The following is a 16,851-nucleotide window of genomic DNA, read 5'->3' as shown; positions in this document are numbered from 1 at the left end:
TGAGAGGAGAGCGACAAGGAAAGAAACCCAGGAGACCCTGTGTTTCAAGAAAGGCCCGAGTGGGAAGGCCCATACCGCGAGTTCCACAACCCCGAACTGGCAGACAGTAGGCAAGGACTGGGGCGAGGGGCTGGCTTTCCCAGGGGCACCCCATCTGCCCGCCTGTCGGAGGTTTTGTTTGAGAACTAACTGCCGGCGTATTTAAGCAGATGCTAACAGCTGTAAACAGGGAAAAGAGTTAAGTAGAAACAGTCAAGGCTCCAGGGTGCGCCGAATCCTAAATGCCGTCCTTGCTTGGACCCCCACCCCCGCCTCCGGAGTCTCATGCGAGCCCAGGGCGGCTGCAGAGTCTGGAGGGACATGCCTGCAGGCCCGACGGCCACGACAACATGGTCACCTACCACACATGCTGTCAGGTGAAGGCCGTTACAGAGAGAGAGGGACACATCCTGCTGACTCTGGTTTCAGGGAGCCTCTATCTGCAAGGGAGGGCCTGCCAGCTTGCAGAGCCGCTCCCACTCTGGGTGTGGGTGCGGCCCAGCCATCCCGGGCTGCTTTCAAACTGCCAGACTGGGGCGAATGCTCCAGAAGGTTGACAGACTTGTGGGTGAAATTTAGGTTCTCAACATGGAGTTTTCCCTGAGAAAAACCAACTGGTCTATAGAATGGTTACCTTAGACTCCTGACCTCATTGATACACAACTAATCAATCCGGGGACAGATTCAGCATGCTGTCAGGAGAACTACACGGGAAGACCACTGGTAAATGAGATCGCGTGGGCAGCTGGGGACAGAAGGGTAGGAATAAGGTGAAGAATTGGGGGAGCTGGCCGTAGCTACTTCAGTGGTGTCCTAAAACCAGTGCAGAGGCCTTTTTCTTTCCCCGCCTCACCCACCTTACTCTTAGACGGGACACATTTGGCTATTTTGTCCCAGCGGTCAGAGGATCCCTTTGGGTACTGCTGTAATGCTAATTCCAGAAGTTTCTGTTGACTCTGAGTCCATGGCTCCTTAGCAGCACGAGTTCTGTCTTTCTTCTGGCTCTCCTCATCGCTGGATTCCTTTTGTTCTGATATATCAAAGTCCTTCTGCCTCTTTCCTCTGAACTTCTCCTCTGGCTCCACCTTTGCTGTGGCCTCAGGCGGCCTGGCTGGCCTTCGCCTCCGTGGCCGGCTTTCCAGGACCACTGCCTCCGGCTCATCGTCGTCCTCCTCCTGCTCGTCCTCCTTGTCCTCCTCCCCCTCAGCCTGCTTTGCATCGTCTCGTTGGGTGATGATGTCATCTGGCAAGGCCGTGGTGGCCTTGGTGGGCCTGGAATTCTGAGCTGTAGACCTGAGTTCAGAGAGTCTGACCATTCCTGTGAGGAAGGACACATCACACAGACGGAAGGGCAGGGTCAGGTCAGGTGACAAGAGTAACAACATTGCCCCCAATACAGCAGACAATGTGGGAAGGCCTTCTGTGTATATTATTTTACTTAATTTTCACAGTGTCCCAGAAAGATAGGTATCATTGTCCTAATTCTACAGATGACAAAAATCAGGCTCAGAAAGCAGCAGAGGTGGAATTTGAACCTAGTTCTGCCTGATTCCAAGTTTCTGTCCTTGCCAACACTTTGAGGGACATTGGTTTATAAACAGAGTCAGGTTGTGACCAAAGAATGCAAAGAGCTCTTTGAGAAGGAATAACCTGCCACTTTTTCGGTAAGGAAGGATGTTCTTTACCATCCAGAATTGTTATTAATTCCATTAGCAAAGCTAAAGTGAATCTGTCAAACCTTGTGCTATGCTCACCATCTGCAGGTGAGCCACCAACTCTGTGGGACCCGCTCTCCGCTCAAAGCTGCTCCTGGTGCCGCCGTGCCGCCATGTTGGACAGTAAAGGACAAACAGACTCTGTCTCCCAGGCATGAGGGCCATTTCAGAGATAGCCCTGAATGTTCAACTACACAGTTCTTAATCTGTTCACACTTTTTACCCCCTCCACCGATTCTCTACCAAGATCCGTATCTGTGCAACAGTCTACACCACACCGCCTTTTCAAGAATACAGTTTTTAGGGTGCCTGGGTGGCTCAGATGTTAAGCGTCTGCCTTCGGCTCAGGTCATGATCTCAGGGTCCTGGGATTGAGTCCCGGATCAGGCTCCCTGCTCCTTGGGAGCCTGCTTCTCCCTCTGCCTCTCTCTGTCTTCATGAATAAATAAATAAATAAAATCTTTAAAAAAAAAAAAGAATACAGTTTTTAGGGCGCCTGGGTGGCTCAGTTGGTTAAGCATCTGCCTTCGGCTCAGGTCATGATCCCAGGGTCCTGATATCGAGTCCCACATCGGGCTCCCTGCTCCTTGGGAGCCTGCTTCTCTCTCTGCCTCTCTCTCTCTGTCTCTCATGAATAAATAAATAAAATCTTTAAAAAAAAAAAAAGAATACAGTTTTTAGAGAGTATCTTGGAGGCAGGCTTCTTTCACACAGCTTCTCATTGCCTATTTCAGCCTCTGTGCTGACAAATAACTGTGTCAGTGGAAAAGGAATCTGGAAATGCCCTCTTTCCTGAAGCTTGCAGAGCCCTGGGGATGACTTTCTGGGTTTGCTCACCTGCATTGCTCTCTTTGGGACCTGTATTTAAGTTAAGTTGGAAGGTGTTGGGAAGTATTTTCTTCCTGGTTCCAAGCAAACAGTACAGAGATTCTAGCAAAATTCCAGTTAGTCTGGAGGAAACATATTTTAAGAAACATAGATTCTTGGGAAAGCTGCCTGTCTATTCTGAAAGACTGCGCTGTGTGCATGGTGGTGACAAGGTGGACAGTGTGGGGAAAGTGCACAGTGCATTTGTGGGGTGTGCAGAGTGGCTTTCCCTGTGTGCCCCCTCCAGTCGATACTAGCAAGGCTTTTACAGTTTTTTAAACTTATTAACTCCATCTTAGCACCCACTGTGTGTGTGTGTGGGGGGGGTGCTGGACTGTTTTGTTGGTACCTGTGATTCAACCCCTTTTAGAGATATGACCAGTAGAGCTCATTGGCCAAAACTACTAAAGCACTGTATTTGAAATAGTTATTATAAAAAGGGATTTATTTTGAGGAAATCACTTTAGATTAGTGGGATGAAGTGGGTGATAACTCACCGGGGGAGCAGGTAACTGAATCCTTCAGTTGCTTGGCTTTGGTTGTCACCTGTTCCAAATTATAAAAGCAAAGAAAACCTTACTTTCCACATGTCTCTTGTAGGTCAAGTGACCTATTTCATATAAAGTCCATGTGAATGAAATGGGTTTATGGAATCTTAGGCCTGGGAGGACCCTCAGTCATCCATCTACTCATTTATTTAACCAACAAGGAAATTGAAGCCCAGAAATATTAAATGGCTAGGTCCAAAATAGCCATGTGATCAGTGGCGGAGTCAGAACAAGAACTTGATCACCTGACAACTTCTAGTTCAACGCCGGTTGCATCACACTAGGCTGCTTTTCAAAATATACTTACAAACAAGTCATGTTTTTTAGTTAGGATTTGCTGATAGAGCATCTTTCTTCATCAGAGAATGTTATACCAATGAGTATTATAAACAGTGGAGAGATTTACTCTTAACTAATGTTAGAACATAAACATCTGTCTTTTCTTTGCATTCAAGAAACTGCAAGATAGAAGATTGACACTAGAGGAAGAAGCTCTTGGTGGAGTAGGGCGGTTAGACCCAAGACTCATGAGACCTTTACATAGATGAGTGTGGATCCACAGAAATAATTTTGTTCAGTGGCAATTATTTCTTTTTTCTCTATACAAATGGTATCACATCATCAGTCTCATTCTATACCTTGCTTTTTTCATTTAACGATGTCTTGGAGATCTACATATGGATTTCCCTTTTTTTTAAATTGAGATAAAACCTACATACAGTTCAATGTACAGATTTTAAATGTACAATTCAATGAGTTTTAACCCCCAAAAAAGGACCTATGTAACCACTCTAATTATAATCAAATTATAGAACATTCCTATTATCCCAGAAAGTTCTCTTGTGCCCCTAATTTAATCTCTACTCTCCCACTGACAACTACTGTTCTGATTTCTGTTATACATATTTTAAAATACAGGGTCAAAATTAATTAAAAAAATTAAAAATAGTTAATCGCACAATGAATTTATCAATCAAGCCATCCTTTCCCTACTTATTTGGAATGGTGACTTTATGAAATGTTCCACTGTATACATGAACTATTTTTCTATATTTTGTGTTCTGTCCCATTAATGCATGCATATTCTTGAACCAGTGTTTCACTGCTTTAATGAAATTTGAAAGTAAAACCTCAAAAAGCATGATTGTTAAGAACTCAGGTCGACTTGTCTTGGTCCCACCTCTTATTAGCTGGGTAACTTTGAGCAATTTCTAATCCTTTCTCTCTGTCCTGCATTACCCTCTGTAATATGTGGATAATACTAGTAATGCTATTTGCCTATTAAGTTGTAAATTTGAAATAAGCTCTTACCATGATACCAAGCAGATATTAAAGGCTCAGTAAATACTACCTATTATAACTGACATGGATCACTTGTTTTTCATTCATACAAAGGACAGCATTAGAGAAAATATTTAAAGCTGCTTAGAAACATTCTTCAATTTTATTCCCTACCTTCCTCTCTCTTTCCAGATGACCTTGTTTCTTATTTAATGTAAAAAGGAGATCCTCCACCATGAGCCTCCTTGCCTTCCAACTGCCCCAGCTCAATTGCATTGCCATATATCCTTCCTATCTTTTATCCCAATTCAAAGGAAGAAATTATCTTCCTTCCTCTTGAATTTTCACAGAACTTGCTCCATCTATGAGTTTCCTTTGCTTTCATCTTCAGTTTTTCCCTGTCCATCAGATATGTCCCATAATTCTTCACTCAAGTGGCCTCCACTCTAAAAGATGATCTTCCCTTAAGTTGTCTTTTCTACTCCACTTGGCTTTCTCTTTCTCCGAATGTTCCTTCACTGCCTACTGTCCCCCCCCCCCAAACATAATGCTCCCCACCACTCTGTCCTTGCCATTCATCTGTCCTTTCTATTGTCTCCTTTGGTATCTCATACCACTGTTCAATATTACTTTAGAAAAGGAATGCTTAACCTGTATCTCTGGCCCTGACCTCCAAGGATGGAACAACAGTGTCATAGAAATTGACCATATAGCAACAATGGATCATCAGATCGAAAAGGACTTCCATCTATATAACAATAAGCTTTCTTTGTCCCAAGCATTGTTCTAAGACACCTGTCTGTACACATATTCCCCACAGCAGTCATATTAGGTAGGTATACAATTATTATCCCCATTTTACAGAATCCGAGGCCCAGGGGGCATAAATAACATGTCCAAGATTAAAAGGCTAATGAGTAGCTGAGCCCAGGCAAGTTGGGTTCTAAAATCTTTGCTCTCAATCACTGTAACATACTGCCTTTGGAATCCAAATCTCTTATAGTTGAAGAAATGGGCCATGTTCTTTTTCTGCGATGCTATGTGGCTCCTCTCTTTAACTGCCACTAAATCTCTTATTTAGAGGTCTCCTAGTTCCTCAAACTCAACTCCTCAACTTCTCTGCTTTTGCTTCCTTTTCACGATAGTGCTATCATCCCAGTCACCTAGGCTCATAACCTAACAGTCAGGTTTTGGACTTTTCTCTTACTCCCCAGCCAGCTGCCACATGCGCCACAGTGTCAACCCCATCTGTTCCCTTCTCTCACAACTTGCCACCTCCTGTGTTAGTTCTTCATTCTCACTTGACTGAACCACTAGAATAGTCATCTAACTGGACTCCTACTTACTACTAATTTTTATAGAATAATACCCTTAAGGCAGAGTTCTGATCAGATTCCTTTCATGGCTCATCACTGATTGTATAATATTTAGTTCTTGTTTTAAAAAAGATTTTATTTTATTTCAGAGAGAGAGCAAATACACAAGCGGGGTGGGAGAGGGACAGAGGGAGAGGGAGAAGCAGACTCCCCGCTGAGCAGGGAGCCCGACAGGGGGCTCAATCCCAGGACCCTGAGATCATAATCTGGGCCGAAGGCAGACGCTTGACCGACTGAGCCACCCAGGTGCCCCTTAATTCTTAACCTGACATACAAGGAGACCCACAATTTGATCTATTCTCTTTTTTGTAGAGAGCTTTTCTTTGAGCAGAACTGAATAATTAATGCTTCCCCAGATAGTCAGAAATTCTCTACCCTGTACTTTTGCTCATTGTTAACATTGCCTGAAATGATTTTCCTTTCATCAAACCTCTCCTTAAATATCTGTCTAGAGGCAAACCATCCTTCAACGTACTCTAAAGTATGACTTTCTTCTTGACGACTTCCCTGATGTTCACTATGAGGGTGACCAATTCTGGTGACAGTCCCTCTTCTCTTTCAATTCCTATTATTTTTTCTAAGATGTAGTCTTTTTATATTATCATACAATAAAATTATCTTTTTCTCTTTTGTCACATAGTTCTATGAATTTTAACTCACTTAGAGATTCAACTACCATCACATATAGGATGTTGAAATAATTCTTTTTTTTATTGCATCTTGTTTAACAAAATATTTTGGACATTAATGCAGAATAGTACAAAAGATCTCCCTTGTTCTTTTTTTTTTTTTTTTTTTAAATAGCTTAACTGAGGGGCGCCTGAATGGCTTAGTTGGTTAAGTGTCTACCTTTGGCTCAGGTCACGATCCCAGAGTCTTGGGATTGAGCCCCATGTTGGTCTCCCTGCTCAGTGGGGAGTCTGTTTCTCCCCCTCCCTCTCCTTCTGCACACTCCCCGCCCATGCTCTCTTTCTCATTCACTCTCTCCCAAATAATTAAATAAAATCTTTAAAAAATAGCCTAATTGAAATATAATTCATATACCATACAATTCACCCACTTAAAATGTCCAGTTCAGTGGTTTTTAGTATATTATTATGTACAACCATCATCATGGCCAACTTTAGAACATTTTCATCACTTCAGAAAGAAACTTTATACCCTTTAGCTATCATCCTCCCCATCCCACCCCATCCCTCACCAAGCAATCACGAATCTACCTTCTGTCTCTATAGATTTTCCTCTTCCGGACTTTCATATGAATGGAATCATATAATGTATGGATTTTTGTGGCTGCCTTCTTTCCCTTAGGGTAATGTTTTCCAGGTTCATCCAAGTTGTGGTATATATCAGTACTTCATACCTTTTTGCTGAATAATATTCCACTGTATGAATGTACTACATTCTGTTTATCCATTCATCAGTTGATAATCATTTGTGTTGTTTCAATCTTTTGGCTATTGTGGATAATTCTGTTATAAACATTTGTGTATAAGTTTTTGTTTGGGCAAAATGTTTTCATTTATCTTGGGTATATACCTAGGAGTGGAACTGTGCAGACATATGGTAACTCTATATTTAACTTTTTGAGGAACTGCCATACTGTTTTCCAATATGGCTGCACCATCTTATATTTACACCAGCAGTGTATGAGGCTTCTGATTTCTCTACATCTTGGCAAACATTTGTTATGGAAAAAAGTTTGTTATCAAACTTTTTGATTCTAGTCATCTTAGTGGGTGTGAAGTAGTATCTTGTTGTTTGATTTGCATTTCCCTAGAGACTAATGATATTGTGCATTTTTCCATGTGTTTATTGGCCATTTGTAGAACTTCTTTGGAGAAATGTTTATTCAGATCCTTTCTCCATTTTTTATTTGGGTGATTTCTTCTATCAAGTTGTAAATTTTGGATATAAGCCCTTTATCAGATAAATGATTTGCAAATATTTCCCCCATTCTGTGGGTTGTCTTCACTTTCTTAATGGTGTCCTGTGAAGCAGGGAAGTTTTAAAATCTGATGAGGTTCAATTGATCTAATTATAGTTTTAGCTCTTACATTTAGGGGAATATTGCCATCATGATAATTAACACTTCTGATCCATGAACAGGGGATATTTTTCCATTTGTTTGACCTTCAATTTCTTTCAACGATGTTTTATAGTAGTTTTTAAAGTTTGTACTTCTTTTGTTAAGCTAATTCCTAAGTATTTTGTTCTTTTTGATGCTATTATGAATTAAATTATTTTCTGAATTTAATTTTCAGGTTGTTCCCTGCAGGTTTATAAAAATAAAACTGATTTTTGTATATTGATATGTATCCTCCAATCTTACTGAACTCAGTAGCAACAGTTTTTTAAATTAATTCCTTCGGGTTTTGTATATATAAAACAATGTCATCAGCAGATAGAGACTGTTGACTTCTTTCTTTTCAATCTTATTTCTTTTCTTGCCTAACTGCCTTGACTAGAACCTCTAGTACAATGTTGAAAAAGTGGTGAGAGCAGGCATCCTTCTCTTATTCCTTATCTTAGCAGGAAAACATCCTCTCTTACCCCAGTAAGCATGATGTTAACTGTGGGTTTTTAGTAGATGCTCTTTATCAGGTTGAGGCACTTCCCTTTTATTCCTAATTTGTTGAGTATTTTTATCATGCAAGGGTGCTGGATTTTGTCATATGCTTCTATTGAGATGATCTTGTGATATTTGTTTTTTATTCTATTGATACAATGTATTTACAGTAATTGATTTTCAGATATTGAATCCACTTTGCATTCTTGGGTTAAATCCTGCTTGATCAGGGTATAAAATTATTGTTATAAGTTGCTAGATTCAGTTTGCTGTATTTTGTTGAGAATTTTTGCATTCATACTCATAAAAAATTAGTCTGTAGTTTTCTTGTCATTTTTGGGTTTGGTATAAGGATAATACTGGCTTCATAAAATGAATTAGGAAGTATTCACTCTCTTCTATTTTTTGGAAGATTTTGTGAAGTATTGGTATTCTTTTTTAAAGGTTTGGTAGAACTCAGTGGTGAAGCCATCTAGATCCGGGCTTTTTTTTGTAGGTAGATTCTTTTATTACTAGTTCAATCTCTACACTTGTTATAGATCTATGTCAATTGTCTATTTCTTCTTGATTGAGTTTTAGTAGTTTGTCTTCTAGGAATTTGTCCATTGCTGTAGATTCCTCTCCATTGCTTTCTTTTGTATAAGTGAGTATTTTCTAGTGTAGCTTTTTAATTTCTTTAATGATTTTTTACTATATTCTCTTGAGACTTTTTTTTTAGAAGTTCCAGGGTTTACCATATACATCTTAACTTAAGAAAATCAGCCTCAGATCTACATAAACTTAATTCCAGTGATAAAAATAAACATTACTTTTATATAGCTCTATTTCTTTTCCCTCCAAACTGTGGTATAATCATTATATACACTGTATTTATTCATGTTATAAATCCAACAATATATTATCATAATTATTACTTTATTATCTGTAGTAGTTTACTCAGCCCAATACAGTTTTGCTCCCACCTACCTCCTTTGTGCTCTTACTGGCAAATATATTATACATATATCATCTTTCTATATGTTAATAGGCCAAACAAAGCATTATATATCTATTATACAATTGCTTTTTAAATTACTTAGGAGGAACAAAATATACATTTCTAATTGTCTTTTATAATTCCCTAATTACCTTTATTGGTTGTTTTTTCATGTGGATTTGAATTACCATGTGGGATCACTTGCTTTCAGACTGAGTGACTTCAGTGTTTGTTCATCTTGAAAAGTTTTTATTTGGCCCTAATTTTTGGAAAAATAGTTTTGCTAGATATAGGATTCTTGGTTGGTAGGTTTTTCTTTGAGCACTCTGAATATGTTATTCCACTGCATTCTGGTCTCTATTGCTTCTGCTGAGAAGTCAGCTGTTAATCTTTTTGGGTGTGGGAGGGGTTTCCTTGTAAGTGATGAGTCATTTTTCTCTTGCTGCTTTCAAGATTTTCTCCCTATTTCTGGCTTTCAGCATTTTAATTATATGTGCCTTTTGTAGATATCTAAGGTTTCCCTACGCAAATTCACTGAGATGTATAGGCTAGTGTTTTTTAAAAAATTTGGAAAGTTTTTACCCATTATTCTTTGGATATTTTTTCTTTTCTGTCCTTCCAGTAGTCCCATTATGCATATGTTGTTGTGCTTAATGGTATCTCATATTTCTCTGAAGCTCTGTTTATTTTTATTTTTCCCCTCATTTTTCAGCTTGAATAGTCTACATGGACCTATCTTCCAAGTTTGCTAATTCTTTCCTCTGTCAGTTCAAATTTACTTGGAGCCCTAGTCTAGTGAATTTTTAAAAATTTTAAGTATTATACAATCCCAGAATTACCACTTGTTTCTTTTTCAGAATAACTTCTATCTCTTGATTGATATTCCCTGTATGACGTACACTCTCATCATACCTTCCTTTGTTTCTTTAATCATGCTTTCCTTTAGTTCTGCTAAAACATATTTATATTGGCTACTTTGAACTCTTTTTGTTAAATCTAAATCTGGTCATTCTCGTGGGCAGTTTCTGTTGCCTTCTGTTTTTCATGGTTTCTTGGTTTTTCCATGGCTCATTATTATTTTTTTTTAAGTTTTTAAGTAATCTCTACACCCAGTGTGGGGCTCGAACTCATGACCTGAGATCAAGAGTCATATGCTCTTTTGACTGAACCAGCCAGGTGTCCCCAAGACTCATTATTTTCATTGTAAACCAAATATTTAGATAATATATGGCAGCACATCTGGTTACTGGTTTCCCCTTCCTGTCCCCTCCACCCTCACACCCCCCCATCACACTTATTATTGTTATTTGCATGTTTGTTCAAAGGATGGCTCAATTATTTTAGTGAAGTCTATGCCCATCTGTCCCCTACAATGTTAAGCTTTTGATGTTGCTCCTCAGGAAGGTGCAGGTATGGACAGGCCTGGTAATTTTGGTTGACAGTGGTATTTGCAGGACTCTCTTCCTCTCTCTATCTGACCACACTGAATGCTAAATACCACTAATTGCTGACAGGTGCTCTACTGTTTACAAAATGCCCTGGGACATAAATTGCTCAACAAACGAGTCAAATCAAATTGTGGCTCCTTTGAAGGAAGTTTCTGAGGTCAGTGTTTGATATTTGTTTTGACTTCAGGAGGGCTCCCAGAGAAGGTACTGGTGAATTGGTTTGAGAATACCTGGTTAGTTACTCCTTGTATTGACAGAGAATTCTGAGTTCAAAATCTGGCCTACCATACAAAACAAATAGCTGCTATAATCTGAGTCCTTGAGATCTTCAGCATCAAACAATAAAACTAATGGGATGTCACCATAGTCATCTTTGGACCATACTTTTCTCCCACTTAAAAGGCAACTTAGAACTTACTAGAAAAAAGCAAAGCACAACTGGTTAATTTTCCAATTCTATGTGGTAAAGTAATTCTTTTAATATTCTGGCCTCTTTGTCAACTTCATATTTCCTGGTGTCATAAAATGGTTGTATCACAATGAGAACTGCAATTGATCCTTTTTTCTTGAGAATTTCTCCTTTCATTTGTTTTTTGTCTCAGGAGAAAGGATGTATATGGCAATAATCACAAAATATTTGTTTTGGGGGCAAGTTTGGCATCCTCAGCATATTATTTATGATTCTAAGCAGATAAAGATATTTCTAAACAAGTGATGGTCTAATATAAAGCTTAATAAGGCCAGGGTGCCTTGAGTGTGATAGCATGTCACTTTAGGAAATGAAAATCATCTCTCAGTAAGTATGATCCTCACCAAATCCAATTTTTCCTATGGATCTAGATGACTTCAATTACATGGATGTCGATTTTTTTGTTTTTGTTTTGTTTTTTTTAGATATAGTTGACAAAATTGTGATAAAATTGTAATAAGATATTTAAAGTGCACAACATGATAATTTTATATTTATACACCCTGTGAAAAGAATTCCCCTACTGAGTTAATTAACATATCTATCACCTCATACATTCATATTTTTTCCCCTTTGGTGAGAACATTTAAGTTCCACTCTCTTAGCAAATTTTAATTATATATACCACAGTGCTATCAACTATAGTCACCATGTTATACATTAGATTCTCGGACCTTATTCAGCTTGTAACTGAAAGTTTGTATCCTTTTTCCAACCTCTCCCTATTTTCCCCACCCTCAAGCCCCTTTTCTATGATTTGTTTCTATGAGTTTGACTTTTTTTTCCTAATTGTATTTTTTTTTTAATTAGTTTCAGAGGTAGAATTTAGTGATTCATCAGTTGCATGTAACACCTGATGCTCATTACCTTAAGTGCCCTCCTTAATGCCCATCACCCAATTATCCCTCCCCCCCCCACACTTCTCCTCCAGCAACCCTCAGTTTATTTCCTAGAGTTCAATGTCTCTTATGGTTTCCCTCCCTCTCAATTTTCATTTTATTTTTCCTTTCCTTCCCCTATGTTCATCTGTTTTGTTTCTTAAATTCCACATATGAGTGAGATCACATGGTATTTGTCTTTCCCTGACTTATTTCATTTAGAATAACACCCTCTAGTTCCAACCATGTTGTTGTAAATGGCAAGATTTCATTATTTTTGATGGCTGGGTAATATTCCAGTGTGTGTGTGTGTGTGTGTGTACACCACCTTCTTTATCCACCACATCTTCTTTATCCATTCATCTGTCGATGGACATCTGGGCTCTTTCTGTATTTTGCCTATTGTGGACATTGCTGCTATAAACATAGGGGTACATGTGCACCAATCACTATGTTTTTTTTTTTTTAAGATTTTATTTATTTGACAGAGACACAGCGAGAGAGGGAACACAAGCAGGGGGAGTGGGAGAGGGAGAAGCAGGCTTCCTGCTGAGCAGGGAGCCCGATGTGGGGCTCGATCCCAGACCCTGGGATCATGACCTGAGCCGAAGGCAGATGCTTAACAGTTGCGCTACCCAGGCGCCCCCAATCACTATGTTTGTATCCTTTCGATAGATAACTAGTAGTGCAATTGCTGGGTCCTATGGTAGCTCTATTTTTAACTTTTTGAGGAACTTCCATACTATTTCCACAGTGGCTGTACCAGTTTGCATTCCCACCAACAGTGTAAGAGGGTTCCCTTTCTCTGAATCCTGAGTTCAGCTTATTTTGGCTGAAAATTATTCCACTGTGTGTGTGTGTCTACACATATACATATAAAAATCACATTTTCATTATTCATCTGACAGACACTCCGGTTGTTTCCATACCTTGGTTAATTGTGAATAATGATGCTGTGAACATGGAATACAGATATCTCATCGAGATAATGATTTACTTCCTTTGGATATATACCCAGAAGTGGGACTACTGAATCATATGGTAGTTCTATTTTTAATTTTTTGAGGAATTTCTATACTGTCTTCCAGAGAGGCTGTACTAGTTTACATTCTCATCAACAGTGTGCAACTGTTTGCTTTTCGCCACATCTTCACCAGCATGTCTTGTCTCTTTGATAACAGCCATCCTAACAGGTGTGATGTCTCATTGTGGTTTTGATTTATATTTCCTTGATGATTAGTGTATTGGGCACCTGCTCATATACCTGTTAGCCATTTATATATCTTCTTTGGAAAAACGTCTATTTAGTTCTTTTGCTCAGTTTTCAGTTTTTCATGTTTTTCTTTCTTTTTTTTTTTGCTATTACATTATAGGAGTTCCTTATATATTTAAATATTAACTCATTATTGGATAGGTGGTTTGCAGATATTTTCTCCTATTCCATAGGTTTCTCTTTTGTGTTGTTTATGGTTTCCTTGCTGTGCCGAAGCTTTTTAGTTTGATGTAGTCCCACTTGTTTACTTTTGCTTTAGTTGCCTTTGCTTTTGGTGTTAAATCCAAAAAATCATCACTAAGATTGATGTCAAGGGGCTTACCCCCTTTGTTTTCTTTTAGGAATTTTATGGTTTCAGGTTTAATGTTAAAGTTCTTACTCCATTTTGAGTTGATTTTTGTGTAGGGATCCAATTTCATTCTTTTGCATGTGCTGTTCAGTTTACCCAGCACCATTTATTGAAGGGACTGTTCTTTCCTCCATTGTCCCCATAATCTTTGTCAAAGATTAGTTGACCTTGTATGTGTGGGTTTATTTGTGGCCTCTATTTTGTTCCACTGATTGGTGTGTCTGTTTTTATGCTTGTACCATACTGTTTGATTACTACAGCTTTGTAATATAGTTTGAAACAAAGTGTGATGCCTCCAGCTTTGTTCTTCTTAAGATTATTTTGGCTTTTGGTATTCTTTTGGGGTTCCATACAAATTTTAGGATTATTTGTTCTGTTTCTGTGAAAAATGCCATGGAAATTTTGATTGGGATTATATCGGATCTATAGATTGCTTAAGTAGTATGGGCATTTTAATAATATTCCATGAGTACAGAATATCTTTCATCAATGTTTTATAGTTTTCAGCATGCAGGTCTTTCATCTTCTTGGTTAAATTTATTTCTAGTAGTTTATTTTTTTGATGCTATTGTAGATATAATTGTCTTAATATCTTTTTCTGATATTGTTTGTATATAGATATACAAAAATCATGTAGATGTGATTTTTGTATATTGATTTTGTATCCTGCAACTTTAGTGAAATAGTTTATTAGTTCTAACAGTTTTTTTGGTGGAGTCCTTAGGGTTTTCTATATATAATATCATGTCATCTGCAAACAGATGTATATAGATATACAAAAATCATATAGATGTGATTTTTGTATATTGATTTTGTATCCCGCAACTTTAGTGAAATAGTTTATTAGTTCTAACAGTTTTTTTGGTGGAGTCCTTAGGGTTTTCTATATATAATATCATGTCATCTGCAAACAGATGACACTGGAGGTGACATGATCATCACCAAATCTGTTTCTCTCCTTTAGATCTACATGACTTCAGTAACATGTGTGCCAATTTAGTCTTGAATGTTTAGTGTTATTTTTCTCACATATTCCATAATGAAGATTTCAGTTACTCATTCTGCTTTTATATCATGTAGAATTGTAGAAGATATGGTCTCTGACTTAAAGGTAGGTTGTGTCAAGCTATATTCAAGACTTTTTACTAGCCTTCTCTTGGGAGAAGACATATTTCCACACAGGTCTCACACAGATGAGGCTTCTCTTCTTCAGTATCTGAACAAATATTGTGGGCTACTGTCTAAGGTAGGCATTTGGATAACACTCTGCTACATGTGTTTTAACAGTTACATGAATCATAGAATTGTAGGAAAATTTGTTTTCCCACGTTCTGATTCCAAGTAGAAAACATTTTATAATCCTTTTTCTTGATATAGGTATACCTAAATTTATCTTTAAAATTCTTATGAAATAGGGGCTCTGTAATCAAATCTGGGACATATGGGATAGGGTGGAATGGACAAAATAAAATCTAAAATAGTTTCACTCCTTCTAGTGAAAACACTGATGAAAATAACAGAAAATTAAATTAGCAAAATGACAGTTATATTCCATAAGGTCCAATTAGGATCAGTGGAGAGTTACATGGTGGCATATTTCTACTCAATATACAAAAGAATTTTCTAATTTTCTGAGCTATATAAAGTGTATGCTCAATTCCTGGCATCCTCAGATAACTCGGAAAATAAATGTTGACTACTAGTGATAATCTCAAGTCCTATTTTTCAAATTCTGGCTGATTTGATGATATTTAAAGTATTATTCTAATAATAAAAATTATGTAACCACAGTTCATTATTTTCATCAGTAGTATTTAATTTTGGCCAACTCTATAACTGAGAACTACCATACCCTTCAAGTACAAAGGGCACTCTGTTATCTGAATATTAAATAAACCACCTGAAAAATGTTTCCAGCTGGTAGAAAGCAGTGCTGTTCATTCTTATTATTTCTTCAGTGTCTTTAAATTTTTCTATGGATTCTCTGGAGAGAAAAATACAAGAATTAACAGCGTTCATCTTAACCATTTAAAAAGAGAATCTTCCATTAACTTCCTGATTACCTTTACAAGTAATGTAGGTATTTTGGCTTTTAGTTGTAGGAGGACCTTATATGCTTTAGAGATTAATCATTTATCAGATATAAGGTTTGTAAATATTTTCTCCCACTCCACAGGTTACCTTTTCATTCTGTTGACTGTTTTCTTTGCTGTGCAGAACTTTTAAGTTTGATATGGTCCCACTTGTTTATTTTGTTTTTATTTGTGCTTTTGGTGTCATATCAGTGAAATCACTGCAAGACCAATGTCATGATGCTTTCCCCTATTCTAGGAGTTTTAGTTTCAGGTCTTATGTTTAACTCTTCAATCCAGTTTGAGTTGACTTTGCATGGTGTAAGAATCCAATTTCATTCTTCTGCATGTGGATATCCAGTTTTCCCAACATCACTGCTGAAGAGACTATCCTTTCCTTATTGTGTATAGTTGGCACTCTTGTTGAAGATCAGTTGACTGTATATGTGTGTATTTACTTCAGGTCCCTCTATTCTGTTCCATTGTCCATTTGTCTTCTTTATGCTGGTATCAGTTTTGATTACTGTAGCTTTAGAATAGATTTTGAAATCAGGAAGTGTGATGCCTCCAGTTTTGTTCTTCTTTCTCAAGATTGTTTTGGCTACTTGGTGTCCTTTGTAGCTCCATACAAATTTTAGGACTGATTTTCCTATTTCTGTAAATCAATAAAGCTTTTATAATTAAAAAAAACACAAGAATTAGGTAGGCCTATATATACTGATATGGAAAAATATTAAAGGTAACATATTCTGTTTCCTTAGATTTTTTAAAAGTAGTTTAAAAAATCAAAGTAATATATGTTCATAGCTTTAAAAAAAGCAGTATACAACAAGGGCTTATGATGAAAAGAAACATACCCTACATCCAAAGTCAATAATTTCTGTTTATAGTTCTGATAGTTACAGTTTACAGTGTACATATAACTAAACAACATGCTTTTGGTATATTATATCCTGAGTTCAACCTCTTTTTTCCAACCTCTTTCAATAAC

General features: G+C 37.7%; 1 protein-coding gene across 2 annotated transcripts in view; it reads right to left on the bottom strand.

Annotated features, from left to right (window-relative positions):
- The window catches only part of DNAJC1 (DnaJ heat shock protein family (Hsp40) member C1), a 226,858-nt gene that overhangs the window by 1,968 nt on the left and 208,039 nt on the right, over window positions 1–16,851 (bottom strand). Inside the window, exons 10-11 of one of the 2 annotated variants that reach the window (XM_064591985.1) lie at window positions 3,119–3,167; window positions 897–1,357 (exon numbers count right to left, since the gene is read on the bottom strand). In XM_064591985.1, the coding sequence (XP_064448055.1) occupies window positions 897–1,357; window positions 3,119–3,167 (510 nt within the window). The remainder of the gene's footprint in view (window positions 1–896; window positions 1,358–3,118; window positions 3,168–16,851) is intronic. The other variant, XR_010411688.1, reaches the window with a different exon arrangement.

Source organism: Mirounga angustirostris, unplaced genomic scaffold (assembly GCF_029215605.1).
Source record: "Mirounga angustirostris isolate CCGP_5_RB_7025 unplaced genomic scaffold, mMirAng1.0.hap1 SCAF_5, whole genome shotgun sequence".
Classification (NCBI taxonomy): Eukaryota; Metazoa; Chordata; class Mammalia; order Carnivora; family Phocidae; genus Mirounga; species Mirounga angustirostris.
Note: the sequence above shows the minus strand (reverse complement) of the source record. Positions and strands in the feature narration are given on the sequence as shown.